We start from the raw sequence: 19,058 nt of genomic DNA on the forward strand, positions 1-19,058 counted from the left end.
ACCAACAGTGAGGAGTCTGCTTGGGATTCTCTCTCCCACTCTCTCTCTCTGCCCCTCCCATGCACACACTCTCTCTTTCAAAATAAACAAATAAACTTAAAAAAAAAAAAAAAAAAAACCCACAAAACTCCAGTTTCCCAACTTGTGAAAAAAATAGATCCTAGAACTCCCATAGGGTAGCGAGCTAACTTGTTTTCCAATGTGTCACAGTCCCCACCCAGGCCTGTATAATACCACGTTACCTACCTGACCAGCCTTTGGACACATACCCCTCCCCTGAAAAGGCTACTTTCTCACTTGGGCCAGGAGAGAATGTCTTATCTAGTCAGAAATCACCTCTTGGCCAAAAATGTACAGGGTTTTAAGGGTCACTAGCTAACGGACTCAAATCTGAAAAAAAAAAAAAGGAAACTGGGTCAGAGCTGGGCCTGAGTTAGAGCAGTCAAGAACAGTGCATATTTATGGAATAGGGCTGTTCTAATCCCAGCAGGAAACAAGTGCTGTAAAGTTTGAGAAAGCAAAGAAGTTAGGAACTCCCTACTTTCCCCAAGTTAAGCATTTCCTGTTAGGAAAGCCAACCACATAGACCTTGTTCTACCATGATCATCAGCTGAAATCCTAGAACTTGAGCAAGGAGCGGGTAGGGGAGGGAAGAGCAAAGAAGCACAGAAAAGAAGGCAGAGTTCTAGAAAGGAGAAGTGTTAAGGAAGGGGTGCCTGGGTGGCTCAGTCGGTTTGATCGAGTTGACTTGATTTCAGCTCAGGTCATAATCCCAAGGGCGGAGGCTGTGTGGTGTCTGCTTAAGAGTCTGTCTGTCTGTTTGTCTGTCTCTCAAATTAAAAAAAAAAGTGTAAGGGAGAAGGGGTGTGGCCTTAGGCTTCCACCTCAAGCAGAAAGCAAGCAAGGATACAAAGTGCATAACTAGGGAAGGCAAGACTGGCACTGTGCTGCACACAGCTTAGACCAAGGTCTAGGGAGCTCCAAGGCCTCCTCGGTTTGGTATTAAAACCCCCTAAATTTATATTTGCCAGTGGTCTTCTCTACCATGGCCTACTAGATAAAATCCAAAGATTTGGGGGACGATAGGGAACAAACAGATCTGAGAGTAGGAAATGGACAGCATCTTTACCCAGAAAAGACAGCCAGCCATCTATCCCAAAGGCCTGAAAACCAGAACTCTGAACATGGGGAGAGACACAGTCAAGTTCTGAAAGTAGAAGATGAGGGGGGAAAACAACCAAATATTCTTTTTTTTAATTTAAATATTTATTTTTATTTTTGAGAGAGTGCGTGAGCACACATGCGTGCAGGGGAGGGGCAGAGGAACCGAAGCAGGCTCCGTGACAGCCCGAATTGGGGCTCAAACTCACAAATTGGGAGACCACGACCTGAGCTGAAGTCGGACACTTAACCGACTGAGCCACCCAGGAGCCCCACAACCAAATAGTCCTAATAACAGTTCTTCTGACACTGATCCCATTTATTTGGAACTTAATTCTTCACCTACCTTCCCCAGAATGTCAGGAAATTACCTTCACTTATCTTAGTAAATAATATTCAATATTCCTCCCACATGAAAGCTGGTCTTCAGGGACAGGTTCTCTGACTCTCAGCTTGAGCCTTCCACTCTTAGTTTCCACTTTCAACAAGACATGGCTTCTTAGTTTCCTTGGGAAAGGTCAAATGGGGAAGCAAGCTAGCAGCTTGGAGGTGAGCTATACCTCACGGAAATCAGAGACTATGTCACAATACCAGCCAATTCCATGCTGACAGCAGGTGGGGAAGAAAGAACAGGTTCAGGCTGTGGAAGTGGATGGAGCAAGAGAGTAAGCACCGGTCCCCAAAGGTTGACACCAAATATCTTAGGAATATGAAGAAAAAGACAACAGAACTAATTCTATGCTTCATTTATCAGGTATGTTAACACAGCTCCATACCCAGGGGTCCTCCCCTCTGGACCAAGTTTGCCAGAACAGATTTTCACTCTGGTGTCCGGTTGGAGGGGGAGGCCCTCATGGTTTCTAAATTATAGCATTTCTAGGAAGATTTGGTTTATTTCTATTTATTTATTTATTTATTTTTAAATTTTTTTTTTAATGTTTATTTATTTTTGAGAGGGAGAGAGACAGAGTGTGAGCAGGGGAGGGGCAAAGAGACAGGGAGACACAGAATCCGAAGCAGGCTCCAGGCTCCGAGCTGTCAGCACAGAGCCCGACACGGGGCTCGAACTCACGAACCGTGAGATCATGACCTGAGTCGAAGTCGGATGCTTAACCGACTGAGCCACCCAGACGCCCCCCCCCCTTTTTTTTTTAAATGTTTATTTTTGAGAGAGAGAGAGACAGAGAGAACATGAACAAGTTGGGGAGGGGCAGTGAGAGGCAGAGACCATAGAATCTGAAGCAGGTTCCAGGCTGAGCTGTCAGCACAGAGCCTGGTGTGGGGCTCAAACTCATGAGCTGTGAGAGCATGACCTGAGCTGAAGTCGGATGCCCAACCGACTGAGCCACCCAGGCACCCCCAACTTGGTTTATTTCTTGTCCAAAAAGCCCAACACCCCCCTTGCCCCAAGAACAGATGAGAAACAGCTTGGCAATCACACATCTGGGGGCTGGATTTCTGATTTTGTTGGTCTTTTTGGAGAAGGACAATGGCAGAAGCCAGGGCATGTACTTCACTGAGGTAATCGTCCAAACAGCTTGCAGAACGTTATAAATGTACCAATGGGAGAGAAAGGGAAGCGGGGTGGGGGTGAAAGAGAGCCATGTTCACCAAGGCAACTGAGTTCATCCATATGTTGACTCAGGAATTGCAGGAAATTCTAGTTTTTGAGGTTTCTTCCTATCAGAATATTTCCTACATCTTCCTGGAGAGTAGGCCTAAATCCAGAAGCTGTATAGTATCACTACCTTTGCCTAGAAATCTCAACCCCGCATCTCTACATACCTCTTCCTTCCTTTTCTCCAAAGAAGAGACTATGGTATTCTTCCTTCTCTTAAAGGAGTTGTTTTTTTTTTTTTTTTTTTAACTGATCCTTTAGAGGAGTTTAGTAAAAACTCCTAATAGTAAAAACACTGGAATGGGAGTCAGGAACCCAATGTTCTCATTTACTGAATGACCTTGGGCAAGTCCTTTACCCTTTCTGGGCCTTAGGTTCCTCATATGTAAAGTGGGGGGAAGGGGGAGGGGTAGTGTTGGTGTTAGTGTGGTGAATATTCTGTGGCCTAGCTCACGCTGTCTCCATCCTACTCTTTTCCTAATTATAGAGGTTAAAAAGCTAAAAACCAAATTTCCCAGAATCCCTTGTGGATGGGTTTAGATATAGTTCAGGTTCTCCTAATTAGGAGCAAACTCGAGGTTAGATCAAAGTATGGCAGAGACCATATTTCCGTCTCCTTCACTTGTTTCTGCAGCAGCATTTTGGCTTCCTCTTCCAGTAAACTGGATGCTGGTTCTGGCGGCAGCAGCTGCTCCTTCTTGACTCCAGCTCACTGATCCCTGGATAGCAGACTTAGGGCATTTAATCTGATAGTGGCTCAAAGGTAGGAATTTCCTTCTGGAGGACAAGCCTAGAGCATGCTTCCTCAACCTTCCTAGCAAGTTTGTAAGCCCAATTCCCTGCATTAAATTCCACTCTATTAAATATACCTAGGCCTAGGGTTCAGTGTAGAAACCACTTGATCTGACACAGGATTATCAGATGATCCCAAAAGAGTCGTTATGAAGGAGAGAGGAGAATAGAATTATTCACAAGGCCTACTCTCTGCTAAGCCAGCATCTTCTGGGGAAAATGGGCAAGATGGAGGAGCATTAGAGCATTAAAATACATTTGTCCAGAACAATCTCCTTCACTTCTTCCTTTCTTTAATTTTTTTTAACAACCTCCCTGCACTTTCTCCCTCCCACTCTAACCCTGGGGTGGGGGTGGGGGTGTTGAACTGCTTACACAGGACAGAAGGTTGAGTCAGCACATGCTTTCTTTCCATCTCTATACTCTCTGCAAGCTATTACTCTGCTGAGGATAGCATTACCTGCCCAACCCCATATAAGTATTCTCTGGATTTTAGAGGGGGGAGGTTTGGGCTAGAAAGGGCTACAAAGTGTCTTTGGCAGCAGCAGGAAATGCTTTTAAGCGCCAGGTAAAAAAAAAAAAGAACCAGTCCCGACAACCCTGTGCAGCTGAGGAGTGAAGACAAGTTTGGCTGCAAAAGATCCCAGCTCATCTTCTTATAGCAATCTCTGGTCTAAGCAATGAGCCACCAGCTTCCTGTAGCAAGACTGGGGACCAACTGAAGAACAAGGTCAAATCCAACAGGTATAGTATGCTTGGTGGGAAGGAGGTACTTCCTGCCAGTCCTCCATAGGGTACTGACCCCAGGAGCCATCACACTAGAAGTAAGGCTCAGTTAGTTTTCAGACCGAAGTTGTTCCGAAGAAAACAAAAGGTACTAGCAAGAGGAATCTGTGTGAGACACACAGGCAGGAAGCAGAGCTGAGCCACCAGCGACTAGAATAGAAACAGGAAATGGGCCCAGGAACAAGCATAGAGTAATGTGCTGCAAGCAGCACAGGCTCCGGCAGGCACCAGGCAGTATCAGGGCCGGAGCAGCGTGACTGGGATGGAGAAGCAGATTGGCTAGCCCTGCCAGAGAACAGGCGTTCTAGGGAAGGGGCGGCTACTTGCACATGGTACACGCTGCTCTGAGCAGTCTGGGCAGATATGACCGAGGGGGTGGGGATTTCCTTTCTGAGACTTTTTGAGAGCACCTGGGCTACAATTCAAGGGGAGCAAGCACACACAGTCAGATATAAAGAAAACAGGTCACCAACCTCAGAAAAGCCCAGCTTCTCTGAGTACCAAAAGTGCTAGTGGCATTTTTGTCAGCCCCTTGAAAATAAGCCATCAAAAGCCTAGGCAAAAACTGTTGGCCTGTTTCCTTTCACCATGAGACGTGACAAAAGGCAACACAGTGTAAAATTTTAATCCTTCAAGCGTTCCAATTTTTTTAAGCCTTCAGAGGATTTCTGTCACTCCCCCCAGTAAACACAGATGACAAAACGCTGGCCCCCGAGCTCACGTGGGCAGCAGGAGCCCAGGGCTGCTCAGCACAGGTGTACCGAGCCCAGGAGCTGCCTCGCACAGGTGCTACACGCAGACCCGGTCCCTGAGCAGAGGTCCCAGGCCACCATGAAGAAATCAGGGGAAAAGTCCCAGAAAACGTATTGCAGCTAGGTTTTGAAGCCAACGTAGGAGTTTGCCAGGCATTAAAGAGAGAGACAGGGAACGTGACTGGGCAGTCATCGGAAGCAAGAAGACACTGGCAGGAAGGACTGGGAGTTGTGAGGAGTTTGAGGCACACCTGAGTGGCTGGGGACGAGGCTACACAGGTATGCTGGGAGCTGTGGCTGGTCCCACAATGGGGTCTGGCCTGTAGGCATGGAGAACCAGGGCCCCCAAAGCACCACAAAACAACGGGTGGTGGTCTTCCATTCCCACCCCACACACTCAGAGATTATTTACAGTTTACTAGACACAGTCAGTAAAATTCATGTATTCCAAAGTCCCCAAGCTTGACATTTCATTTGAAAATTTTACTCTCAGTTCTCAGGGTCTAACTCCTTGCTGCTGCTGCTGCTGCTTCTTTTCTTTTAATGTTTATTTATTTATTTAGAGAGAGAGAAAGAAAGAGGCAGAGAGAGGCAGGAGAGAGAGATTATCCCAAGAAGGCTCTGCACTGTCAGCATAGAGCCAGACTCAGGGCTCAATCTCAGGAACCATGAGATCATGACCTGAGCCAAAATCCAGAGTCAACCAGACGTTCAACCGACTGAGTTACTCAGGAGTCCCCCTAACTCCTTGTTTCTAAACCATTAGATAAATGAGTCACCCGGGGATCTTGTTAACAGTGTTGGATTCAATAAAGCTGGGTGGGACCCAAGAACCTGCATTTCTAAGCAATTTCCCGGGTGATGTCCGTGTTGCTAGATACAGGACCACATTTTTTCAGTAGCAAGGCTCTGATTAACATCACCATTAATCAGGACACTGTTCTCTAAGAAGAAAGGCACAAACAGGGTTTGCTCCCATCTAAGTCAAGGGGAACAAAAGAACCAAATTTGAGTCAACTTGCCACTGTTTGAGGCGATTCCCTAGTTGGTTACTTCCTCCAGCAACCCTGCGCCCTATCAATTTGGGCATGTTCCCTCTCCCACCCCTCCCTGCCCCCCAGCTGCCCTTTTCACAACTCATCTGTGCTCCATGACAAGGAGGTCTGGAAAAACAGAAGTGAAATGGCAATTCTTTCAGGACAAGCCTGGTAAATGTTAAACGACAAAGGGGTTGAGGCTTCTGGTTAAACTTGAAGAGAGAAATTCAGATTCTCCAAGCCTTTCTTCTGCTGTGTGGGATGCTAGAGGAAATATTTCGTCTGAAATATCAGAGAGAGCTGGATTCAAATCCTAGTTCTGACCCTTAGTTTCTTCTAACATAAAAAAAGGAGTGGTTACTCATTACATTTCAATTCCTGCTCTTCTAGGAGGATTGGTATTGCCTATAGCTCCTTTCCTGGCCTCACTCCTACCGTCTTAAGATGTGGATGCTACAGAAACAACGTAGTTCCCTCCCATTTCTTCTTTCTAGATCACTGTAACCCAAGCTCCCAGCAGTCTGACAGTAGTAAAACATGAGTGCTAATAGCTATAGTGTTATTAAGTAAAGTCTTAAAAGGGGCTTGAAAACCCAGGTGATTAAAAAAAAATCTGTACATAACTTAACAGACATTAAAAATCCTAATCCTATTCTCCACCTCATTCCCAGCATCCATAACCTCCATTCCTACCTAATGAGAAGAAACAAGTATGATCCAGCCCTTCAACACTGGCCTCTAAGATTCTCCAGTCAAGGGTACAGTGCCCTTTGTGAGCTAACCCAGTGAGTGCCCTTGATGCCTTTTTTTTCACAACTCTTGAGAGATAAGTCTGTTTACACCCTCCTAATATTCTGCCAGCATCTTCAACCTTCTTCCTATCTACAGTATACACATGCGGGTCTTCACGTGAAGTGGAGGAATTTGGGCTGATTCAGCTGTCACCGCCCCCACCCCCCAACACCTTTCAAGAGTGTTCTTTACCTTTATACCTTTCCCTGAATTTCCTTTTCCTCCAGCCCTCAGAAACCAGGTCCTCTCCACACCTAAAAAGGATCCCAATAACCTGCTTCATGACAGATCCCACTTTATATTCCTTGAAATATAAATTCGATGTGGACCATTCCCCCTCGCCTTTGGCTTCCATAAATATGACACAATCCTGGTCCTACTCAGAGCTCACCAGCTATCTGCTGGGCGCTTCTACCAGATGACTGCAGGCATTGTCCAGGGCTCCATCTGACTCCTCTCTCCGTAAGCCATGGGCTGGGAGGCCTCCTTCAGGCCACAGTTTAACTGTTAATCACTATACACACAGCTCTCCAATTCTATCTAGTCTCAGCTCTTTCCCAAGTTGCAGTCTCCTCTCTCCAACTAGCAACTCAGCATATGTTTTTGTCTTGTTGTTTAAGTAGGCTCCACACCCAACGTGGAGCTTGCATTCACCACCCTGAGATCAAGAGTAGGATGCTCTGGGTGCCTGGGTGGCTCAGGTAGCTAAGTGTCCGACTCTTGGGTTTCAGCTCAGGTCATGATCTCATAGTTTCATGGGTTCGAGCCCCACGCCAGGGTCTGCACTGACAGTGCAGAGCCTGATTGCGATTCTCTGTCTCCCTCTCTCTCTGCCCCTCCCCCAACTCACACTGTCTCTCTCAAAATAAATAACTTAAAAAAGAAAAAAAAAAAACAAACAGTAGGATACTCTACCAACTGAGTCAGACAGGCACCCGTATTTTTTTTTTTTTTTAAGTTTCACTATATGGAACTTAACTTCTCCCCCAAAATGAGTTTTCCTTTTAACTTTTCCGTCAACGAGATCTTTCTCCTCACCCCCTTCAAGATCATTAAATTTTCTACCCAGTAGAAGCCACTTTCTCTCAGATCTATACTTTTTTTCCTGCACACCTCATAAATGGGACTAGTTGGCTATGCAAATGAGACAAAGGGGTACAACTCCACACCTCTCACCAGAATTTTTTCAACAGTTTAACTTCTGCCCTTGCTTCCAGACTCTCCCCTTTTCAAACCACACTATACACGAATGGATTATTTTTTATAACATTAGTTTTATCACGTTACTGCTCTAATTCCATATCTAGTCTGCAGGCCTGTAAGATCAAATCCAAATGGCTTACTTGGCCCACCAGGGTCCTAATTCCTTTAATCTAGCTTTCCTTCCTGTTACTGTCCACCCCCTGGAAGCTGGATCCTGACCAGCTCCCCAATATCATCTATACTATACCCCACCCCCACCTGGCCTCTGCTCAGGCTATACTTTTCTTTTTTAACCACCCGAGTATCTCCATATCTAGGTCATTCTAAACTTCTGCCATGATGTCTTCCCTCAACTATGTAGACATAAATGATCACTGACTTAACCAAACTTGGCAGTATCCATTATGACATTCAGGTATACATTCTTCTACCTGTTTTACTAATGAAACAGAGAAGGATCCTTGAGGGTAGCAACCATGTCATATTCAGAATCACAGGCTGCCTCAGAAGTCATCAAAGTCTAACCCTTGTCTAATGCCTGTCTGCCTTCTATAGAATGCCCACAGCAAACAGTGTGCTAGCTTTTACTCCAGGGACAGGAAACTTACTCACTTTTTTTAATATTCTCATCCTCCAGATCACAAAAGAACTTGAATGTCACACTTGGCCTTAAACCTACAGGCAACAGGTAGCCAGAGGCTTTTAAAGCAGTAATGTTAACTTGCCAGATTTGACTTTTTAAGATGATTACAATGAGGACAGACTTGGAAGGAAAAGAAACAGAACAGCTGGGAGTCTGGGGGGGAAGACACTAGGTGAGAAGTTAACAGGGGACTTAAAAAAAAAAAAAAAAAAGGCAATGGGTAGGACGGGAGAAACCAGATCCAAAAGACATTTCTGAGGTAGACTGGGATTTGGTGGCCAACTTCTAGAAGGGCTTCAGTGACGAGTGCCACAGAGCGGAGAACTCCCAGGGTGGTGTTGACAGTGCAAGGGCTGCCCTACCCCAGGAATAGACTGCACTGAGCCCACAACTGTGGGCAGACTATTTCTCCCAAGTCTCTTTTCTCTCCACCTTTTTCAAGTCACAGCCTTCCCTCCAGATCACCAAGAGTCAAACTACAGTTTAAGTCACCACTGTTATTCAAGTTACCATTGTGGCTTCCTCGTCTTCTGATTTTTTTCTTCCCCTTTCGAAGGGCTACCTAAGCTCACTATTATTCAAGTATGGTTTTTAGAACTCTAGCACCACCTGAGAGCTTGCTAGAAATGCAAACTGTTAGGTCCCACTCTACACCCAGAATCTCTGGGTAGAGGTCGGTAATCTGTGTTTTAATTGATCTCCAGATGATTCTTAGTGCATGCTAAAGTTTGAGAAGCACTGATCTAGCTAACCTTTCTAGATCTGGATTTTCAATTCTATATCTATTTTCCACCACTGAATGGAAATTGTATTCCAAGTAAAATTTCAAGACTAAAATGTAAATTTACAAATGTGCCTCAGTAAGAAAAAAAATTGGGAAGCATTCTCTAGGGAAACCACATACACTTGAATGAATCACTTAAACAGAAGCTTTTATTTATTTATTTTTTTAAGTTTTTATTTATTTTTGAGACAGAGACAGAGCATGAGCAGGGAAGGGGCAGAGAGAGAGGGAGACCCAGAATCTGAAGCAAGCTCCAGGCTCTGAGCTGTCAGCACAGAGCCCGACGCGGGGCTCGAACTCACAGACTGCGAGATCATGACCTGAGCCGAAGTCGGACGCTCAACCGACTGAGCGACCCAGGCACCCCAAACAGAAGCTTTTAAAGATGTAACTCCAAGTCATTCCCAGAAATGATTATAATCAAAAGTCAGATACCAATTTTCAGATGAGACCCTTAAAGATTTTGCCCCAAACTAAAGAAACCCCAAACAAACCCATTTTGTTTGCTTGTTCACCCATCCCTTACAAGAACTTTCTTCTCTTTTTTTTAATGTTTATTTATTTTTCAGAGAGAGAGAAAAAAAAAACCAAACAGCAGGGGAGGGGCAAAGAGAAAGAGGGAGACACAGAATCTGAATCAGGCTCCAGACTCTGAGTTGTCAGCACAGAGCCTAATGTGGGGCTCAAAACCATGAACCGTGAGATCATGCCCTGAGCCAAAGTCAGACGCTTAACCAACTGAGCCACCCAGGCACCCCAAGAACCTTCTTACCATAAGGTGAAGTAGTAGCTATTTTACAAGACAGATGACAAACCCTAACCCCACTTCTTCCTAAGGCCACTGTCAGGAAGCACAAATAAATTAATCCATCCTCTACCACGGAGTTTGGGCTTTCCTGTAACAGGTTGTGATACCTGCCTTGCCCTAGTAGTGAAAGCAACAATCTTATAATATGGTCAAGCTGTCCCCTGTCAGACATACACTTTGTGAATGAACAATGTAATAGATGCTGCTCAGTGGAGCCTACTTTATGCCAGGCACTAGGATGCCAAGGAACAAGACAGTCAGCCCTCATGAGTTTGTGTTAAATAAGTAACACTTATTTAAATTTGAAATTACACTTGAGAAAGATACTGACGAAAAAACATGGGTGCTAAGTCTATTTTAGCAAAGGAACCTGACACAGTTTGGATTAGTGGATTTCTACCAGGGCTGCAAATCACAGTCACCTGGGACAGCCTCTAACCACAGCAAAGCCCAAGCCCCACCCCCCCCGCCAAACAATTCAGAACTCTGAACCCTGGCCACTGGATTTTAAGATCGTTTGTTCCCCAGGCATTTCTGACATGCAGCCAAAGTAGAGAACCACTGGTCTGGGGCATCATGTGATAGATATTAGGGGTAGATAGGTCATTAACACAGTGCCTGCCCTCCAGAAGCTTACCATCAAGTGGAAGAGACCCAAGTAAGTAGAGGTATCAGCAAATTGCTCTAGTGACATGAAGGAAAGAAACCTCAGATATTGGATAGTGTTTCCCTTGGTACAAGGATGGGGAAGTGATCTCAGAGAGCTATATAAGGTGCTTTTACCTATGTCAGCAAGGTTTGCTTGCTAACGATGGGTCCTCAGGCTGAATCATTCTTTGTATCTTTCAATTTTTTTTAGTGTTTATTTATTTTTGAAAGAGACAGACAGACAGACAGACAGTGAGCAGGGAAGGGTCAGAGAAAGGGAGACACAGAATCGGAAGCAGGCTCCAGGCTCTGAGCTGTCAGCACAGAGCCTGATGTGGGGCTCAAACTCACAAAACTGCGAGATCATGACCTGAGCCGAAGTTGGACACTTAACCGACTGAGCCACCCAGGAGCCCCTCTTTGTATCTTTAATAGGTCTTAAATATTGCAGATGTTTTATTTATTTATTTATTTAGCATTTATTCATTTTTGAGAGACAGAAACAGAGCGTGAGTGGAGGAGGGGCAGAGAGAGAGGGAGACACAGAAGGCTCTGAGCTGTCAGCACAGAGCCCGATGCGGGGCTCAAACTCGTGAACCGCAAGATCATGACTTGAGCCAAGGTCAGACACTTAACCGACTGAGCCACCCAGGCGCCCCTGTTTTTTGTTTTTTAAATAAAAACTGACTTCAGTCTGTGAGGGCATCGCAGAAGTTATTTAAGCTGAGTTTTGACACTTGATTGGGAAGGAGTTTTCTGAGGAAATAATCTTAAATATGTAGTCTGAAATATGAACAAGAATTAGGAGGAAATGTGTATTAGGCAAGGGAAGGGTCTGTGCAAGGGTCCAGAAGCAGAAAAAAGCATGGGGCCTTATAAAAACTGAGAGGAAGTCGACAGCAAGGCAAAGAGCAAAAAAGGATGAAACAGAAGTTCTCAAAGTGCCATCCCTGATCTAGCAGCATCAAGTGATCTGTTAGAAATGCAAGGTCTCAGGCCTCATTCCAGATCTAAATCAGAAGCAGGGGGCAGCCTATGTAATATTAAGGATTTTGGATTTTATTCTAAGATTAATGAAAAATAACTGAGAGGTTTTAAATAGAGGGATAACATAATCAGGATAATAGCAGCTAAACGGTCTGGCATTAATAGCTGAGCAAAAACTCCTCAAAATCTAATTTTTGTAATAATCAGGATCAGAAACCATAATGAGTCTTTAAATCAAGGGTCACAATCATAATGCTTTTAAGGCTAAGTGGGTAAGGTGAATGAGCGAAGAGGGTGATGTGGAAAACTGGAAAGGCTGCCCTCCAGTCAGCTGCTAGCTACTGTTCTGGAGCCACACACAAAGGGGTGCCCCCTAGACATCTGCTGAGTGAAGGAATGCACTGGCAAACCTAGGGATCCCTAACACAACCGCTTAAGAAAAGAGAGGGCCCCTTCTAGGGAATCCCAACTTCTCCTTTCTTCAGATGTGACGGTTTCCCAGCCTGGCTAGGCAAATCTGGCATCAAACCAAAATTTCAAAGAATAACCACCTTTTGTTTCTTAGTCCAAGTAGCAGAGGGATAAAAAGCAATTCAACAAACAAGATGCCAATAACCCAGCCAGCTCACCTCCCACATAGAGCTTCTACCACAGAGCAAATGACCCATTTGGATGAATCTATAGTAGAAGCCTGAGCTTGGGAATGCTGCTTGTGATAGGCTGCCCAGGAACAATCCTCCCCTGGGCCTACAAAGCTGCCAGCACCCTCCCTTCAGCAGGTCAAATCAGAAGCTCTGGCTCAAGGCTCTCAACCGTTAGAAGACATGCAACATGTTTGTATGCTAGGCTTCCCAGGACTAAAAGACAACAAATACAGTTCTGTTGAAAGCTTACTAGGAGCAAGCAGAAACTTTTTGACGGGGAGCAACTTAAAGCACCGGCAAAAACCCACTGATTTGGTTTCTTGCCACAGTAGCACCTCACCAAGATTTACCTACAGACCACAGATGACGAGGGAGTGGTTACACATTTCTGACTGAATCAGGTTAAAAAACACGTTCCAGTGAGGTTCAGGATGCAGAAAAGGATTGCGACAGACATTTGTGAAAAGGGAACAAAAAGGGACTGCCTTATTCAGACACATCCTCACCCAGTTCCTCAACTGAGAAAGTCAAGGGTCTCAGACTCCCATCTGACAGTGCCTACTTGTCCTGGCCTGGGATGCCTGCACAGCAGGTACCCAGGGACTCCGCAGATCTTGCCCTACTCAGGTCATGGCTCAGAGATCTTCAGGGGAAGCCCCGAGAGGCTTCATGATGAACAGAGTTCCTGCTTCCTACCTCTTCCTTAAAGATCCAGAAACCATTTTCTCCCAAGTCAGAATAACTGAAGAGACAGGCTTCAAATCTGAGTAGAATCAACATTTCAAAAGACTTTTATCTAGATACATGTGGCTGAATTCCTATTTACTAATAACTGAAGCACGATTTGCCATGGAGGGTTTGATACCTACTGTCTTAACTAGATTTCAGAGCAGCCCATTTTATTCCTGTGCCCAGATTAATTTTCAGAGTCCGACTGACTTGCCTACATACAGCACCAGAGCTAAGATCTGGGGCAAATGTTCCCAGAACCAGTCTACTGTTAACTAGTTGGTGCCGTCTCTCAGGTATCATGTAGAGTCTCTATGCCCTCAGAAGTGATGATGATCATATCTGACATTTATGTAGGGTCAGATATTCACAAGCACTCTATTTTAACTTATCTCACGTTAGTAACCACCCCACAAAGTGGGTACTTTTAGGTTCATTTTACAGATGCAGAAACTAAGGCATGGCAAGGTTAAGTGACTTGCCCAAGGCTACAGTTAGTGGCAGAGTCAAAAGGTAGACTGAGTAACAATGGCTCCACAGCCCAAGCTCTTCATCAGCAGACTGTACTGCTGTTCTCAGGATACAGTCGGTTCATCCATAAACACCAATCAAGCATCTGGGCACCAAGCACTTAACTAGACAAAAGCACCTATTCACACAAAACAACCAGAAAAACTACTTTTACTCAGTCTATGCTCAATGCAATAATCCATGCTGAATGCACCCCCAGATCGTACTTCCTAGCTAAACACTGAGACAAAAACCTAAAAATTAAGCCCTGAAAAGTAAGGTGAAAACATCCCTGAGACTTCTCTCCCTTTGGTGGAGAGCACATAGTGCTTCCAACATCTTCATCATCTCTGTCCCTCACCTGGCCCATGCCGCAGAGTCCAAGATTTAAAAAACAAAACCCCAAACCAAAAACTCTAAATAGAGATCACAAACTTATTCTCCAGGCAGGGAGCCAAAACAGACATTCCACAAGGTCAGTCCATAAATTCCTATTTAGAATTTTCAACCTGAATTCAAGGAATAGCTCATTGTTTATTTAGGTCATACCACCAAAACACCCAACCAGAAACCAGTTTTCTTTGCTTTCCTCTCTGCCCCAACATCTTTTAGAGGTCGGCAAGAATACTCACAGGCAAGCTCGAGGGTCTTGACTGAAGACTCAAGTTCATATCTTCTTGCCCTCCCTTACTGGAGGTCATTGAGGGGGCTGAGGATGCCTGAGACCCAAATGAATCTTGAGATAACTCCTAAAATAAGAAAACAAAAGCTGTGAAGGCCTGGTACTGATAAACCAGGCAAGCTTGCTTCATGGTTAATGGGCTATGGGGCTGTCTCACAGAGGGCCAGTGAGAGCAAGAAACTGCCCAATTGCCCGCAATATTATCTGAAGGCAGAAAAATACAAGGTGTGGCTCTTAAGACACATGTCAAGGAGCACCAGGTGATGTACGGAATTGATGAATCGCTATAATATACACTTGAAACTAATAGAACACTGTGAACTAATTGGAATTAAAAAAATAAAGTTGTTGGTTGGAAAAAAAAAAAAAGACTTGTCAAAATGGATGTAAGACTCTTTCTGAATGGCACTGCTGACCATTTATCACCACAGAGTGTTGTTTCTTCGAGTTAAATGTTGAAGTATGGCTAACTATAATTTTATGTATCAAGGAATGAGACTAATTAAAAAAAAAATCCCTCTGCATTAAAATGAGTCCTGCTTCCTTCAAAGACATTGCCTTAGGATGAGATATTCATTCCAATAATGCTACCAATGCACAGAATCTTTAGTGGATCTGTCACCACTCGGTCATTTCTTCTCTTTTTTGCTTTTTAAAGAATAAAACCCAAATTGTTATTTTTAAGCTTTATCACCTACCTTGTTCACAGACATGACTACAAATGAATGTTCGCTATTTCCTAAAATCAAATCCACCTTCAACAAATGAAAGGACTCGCCACCATGGAGAATATTCTAAGCTATGTGATGTCAGCTCTGATGGCAGTTTCAAATGAAGGGGTCCGAAATACTTTGAGCAATAGCAGAATGTAATGGCAGTTGGAATGAATGTGCAGTACAGCCTCCCAAAGCAACTGTTTTTAAAAAGACCAAACTCACTTAGATGTTCAAGTTCTGAACGCTAGTATAAAAATTAAAAAAAAACAAAACAAAACAGTCCCGTTATCTTTAATTTCTTATCCGTCTATGCAACTTTCCATTGCCCTATTTCTTCATCAGTAAGGAAAGGTACAGGTTTTTATGCAGTTAAGGTTATGCCTTTATTAGTTCAATCAATCCAGTTAGCATGTTTACCCAGAGTTTAATTGGTTTTTAAGTGCACATTTGAGAACCAATTTGTATGGCAAAGTTCTCGGGACAACCAATCCCCGAGTTGCCCGTGGTCACGTGTAGGGAAGGGTGAAAGGCAGAGGTGCCTTACCTGCGGTGGAGGGAAGCGCTGCTGGGAATAGGCAGTTTGCTGGGACTGCTGAGACTGGGGCTGAGGGTACGCAGCCTGCTGGGAGAGCGTCGAGGAGGCTGGCTGCTGAGGTTGCTGCTGCTGGTAGGGAGACTGTGCCTGTGGCTGTGAGTAGGGGGGCTGGCTCTGGGGGTGCTGCTGCGTCGTGGATTGCTGGGAGGGGTATGGAGTCGGGGACTGCTGATGTGGAGGCTGGGATGGCTGCTGGGAATAGGGAGGCTGAGAAGACGGGAGCTGTGGCGGCTGAGACTGCGGCTGCTGCTGATAGGAAGGCTGGGCGTGAGGGTTCTGGGATGGTGGCTGCTGGGAGTAGGGTGGCTGCTGCTGCTGGGGGTGAGGACTTTGCTGGTTGTAATATGGAGTCTGGCCCTGTTGACCATACCCACTGGGGCCTTGTTGTCCATAAGGAGGAATCTGTAGGAAAGGAAAGGATACTTTTAGCACAGACTCTTCTGGATGAAGAAAGGTATTCTGTCAGAAGCTACGCCCTAAGGATGGGTATAGAAAGCAGGCAAGCCAAGCCTCCCACTTAGAAGGCCCATGGTTTCTCCTACCATCCCTCTCTCAACTGAGCCAGGAAGGACAGCCAAGCTGGGTTACAAGTTGGTTTGTTTACAAGTAGAATGCATTCATCCACAAAAAATTTACACTATTTAATATTTGAGCAGCTTACAAGAGTTCAAGAGCAGCTGTTTTTACCAATGAACCTACTCTTTTTATCATGGCCTAGACTGTTTTTGTAAGTGCTAGGAATCTGCACCCTAGCCACAACGAATAGTCAACAGCAGCCTGGCTCAGCCAAGTGAAAACTGGGTTTAGTAACCCAGACAGTGTGCAAATCTCTAAGCTACTCAGGCTCTCTTTTTTCATTTAGTCTTCATTCAAAAAATATCTGAAAGCCTACCTGTTTACTTGTACTAGGCATGATCCTAGGCACTGGGGATATATTTGGTAAGCAGGCAAAACCAAAAAACAACAAAAAACAACCAACCTAATAATATCTACCCATCTTTTCCTCCGTTTTCTCGTTGGAAAAAAAAATCCAAACAAAAGAAAACAAACTAAACAAACAACAAAAAACCCCAAAGTGACAGTATCCTATTTTCTATATTTAAGAGCATACTTTAAAGTCTTAGAAGTAAAGTTAGGTTTTATATTCTGTCCATCACCATTTTCAGTATGAGTATTACTCAAATATAAATGATAGAAAATGCTGTCAAAACAAAAAAATGACAATAAAAAGATAATGGTGCAGATGGCCAGACAAGAGGAGATGAGGGAAATCTTAACATTTATAACAGCACTGTTAGCATCGTTATGGTTCGGTCTTCCCCTTCTCTTCTATTCCCAGTCCCTCCTAACCATTCATTTTGAATCAGCTATATGCTGAAGGCCTTGGGAAACGTGAAGGGTCTTTTCCATCCCCAGGGCTCATGGCATGAGGGGTTTTCTTGGTAGCAGTGGATAGGTGCCTAGCTGCTGCCTTTCTTCTCACCTTCCCAGAGATCACTACTCAGTGAATACAAGCAGGCCAGCCAGGTCAAAGAACACAGATCTGTACAGCCTGTGGCCAGGGAGTTTTCCTTCAAGCACACAGGGGATGGTACCCACAACCTTGGCCTTGTAAGCAGCCTACTGGAGCCAACTGAGTTAGTTGGTCTATCCTCCTTTCAAGAGATTTAGATGCCAGAGACACATTCTGATTCTATAACTCAAGACCAGATCATGGACAGCAACAAGGGTTAAGGTAACTGGAGTCACCATCTACCTGCTGTGCATAAGAGAGGCCGCCCATGGTACTCTGCGCCCGGCCCTGCATGGCCATCGGGTACCGCTGCGGGGTCTGGGACCCATATGGCTGCCCTGGGTACCCATGTCCTTGCTGCGGTCCTGATGAAGGTCCCTGTTGTTGCGAGTATGGGTTAGTCCCGCCATATGGCTGAGGTCTCATCTTGCCCATCTGATCCATTGGACTGGATGGCTACAAAATAAAAAGCATTTCATTAACCTGAAGCTTTGATAGCCCCTGGCCAATATGAACATAAACCCAAGCGTATAGGTCTGTATGCCACATAGAAAAACAGTTACTGTGAAAAAGTAATGGTACAGACCCAGTAACCCGTGGGCAAGTCACTTAACCTTCCTCAGAACCTTGATTTTATCATTTGCAAAACAAAAATACCACCATGAAAGCGTCTTGTATAAGTGTGGTACTACTTGAGATCCAAGGGAAAAACCATGTATAGAGCAATGAATATAGGTACTCTAGGATGCAGAAAATCAGAACAAAGGCCCTGCAAGCTGGGAGAGGACATTGCTGCTGTATCTTGTTCAACACCACCAAAACTAATGCTTCAATACTGTGGTTGGGAATTCAAATACATAAGCATCTAGATGTTTCCATTCTTTAAATAGTAGAATCCCTTTTCTGCATATCTGTAGACCGTTCATACTATGGCACAAGCACTTAAATTTATGCTTTCTTCCAAATGGGTAACGTGGCTAAGTTACAGTTGTTGAGAGCCTCGGGCATCTCAACTGAAAAGTTCATCTCCTTTAATATTCAAGAGTTTGAATGTGTAAGAAGGATTATAACTTTTGTCTCTTTAAAGGACAAGGCATAGAGGTATACCAATAACGGAAACTCAAAGTACAATTCACAAGTATTTGGTTATACGTATAGCTTTCCTTCAGCTCTTTGAGTGACAAGTTCAATCAGCTCATTCACTTTCTGACATAACTCTACCCTACTGGAGCTACATAGGATACAGCCCAGCATATTTCCCAGCCAGAGATGCCTACCCATATGGATGTGGGCATGGGGGTGGGGTAGAGGGAGTGTCTCTAAACACCTTAAATAGATACACCCAAGTTGAGAAGTAGGCTTGGACCAGACACAAAACTTGGAAACTAAATTTTAATTTGGGAATGGGCAGTAGATATTAATACCCTGGACCTGAAGATCATTAGCTCTCAAATTAAGAAGGAGTTCAGTAGTTCCCAAACTTTAGCCTGCATCAAAATCAGCTAGAGGGCTTGTTAGAACACAGACTGATGAGACCCACACACCTGGGGTATCTGACTCTGTAGGTTCAGGGTTGGGCCTTGCATACATATCTGTAACAGTTCCCCAGTGATGTTGATGCTGCTGGTCCAGGAGCCACACTTAAGAACTTTAGATTA

At 44.6% G+C, this 19,058-nt stretch overlaps 1 protein-coding gene and 1 long non-coding RNA gene across 7 annotated transcripts in view; one reads left to right on the plus strand and one right to left on the minus strand.

The window, feature by feature from the left end:
• Window positions 1–19,058, minus strand: part of ARID1A (AT-rich interaction domain 1A) — a 70,472-nt gene that overhangs the window by 26,459 nt on the left and 24,955 nt on the right. For 3 of the 4 annotated variants that reach the window (XM_049617689.1, XM_049617690.1, XM_049617692.1), the window contains exons 2-4: window positions 17,644–17,856; window positions 15,837–16,289; window positions 14,527–14,643 (exon numbers count right to left, since the gene is read on the minus strand). In XM_049617689.1, coding sequence (XP_049473646.1) covers window positions 14,527–14,643; window positions 15,837–16,289; window positions 17,644–17,856 — 783 coding nt within the window. The remainder of the gene's footprint in view (window positions 1–14,526; window positions 14,644–15,836; window positions 16,290–17,643; window positions 17,857–19,058) is intronic. The other variant, XM_049617691.1, reaches the window with a different exon arrangement.
• LOC125912903 (uncharacterized) lies at window positions 1,788–15,526 on the plus strand. 3 transcript variants are annotated; one of them, XR_007454864.1, is made up of 4 exons: window positions 1,788–1,915; window positions 3,414–4,315; window positions 6,537–6,931; window positions 15,286–15,526. It is a non-coding gene; the product is annotated as an uncharacterized LOC125912903 (long non-coding RNA). The 3 variants fall into 3 exon arrangements; XR_007454862.1 differs by lacking the exon at window positions 1,788–1,915 and having other exon boundaries at window positions 2,401–4,315; XR_007454863.1 differs by lacking the exon at window positions 1,788–1,915 and having other exon boundaries at window positions 2,401–4,315; window positions 6,818–6,931.

This window comes from Panthera uncia (genome assembly GCF_023721935.1).
Source record: "Panthera uncia isolate 11264 chromosome C1 unlocalized genomic scaffold, Puncia_PCG_1.0 HiC_scaffold_4, whole genome shotgun sequence".
Classification (NCBI taxonomy): Eukaryota; Metazoa; Chordata; class Mammalia; order Carnivora; family Felidae; genus Panthera; species Panthera uncia.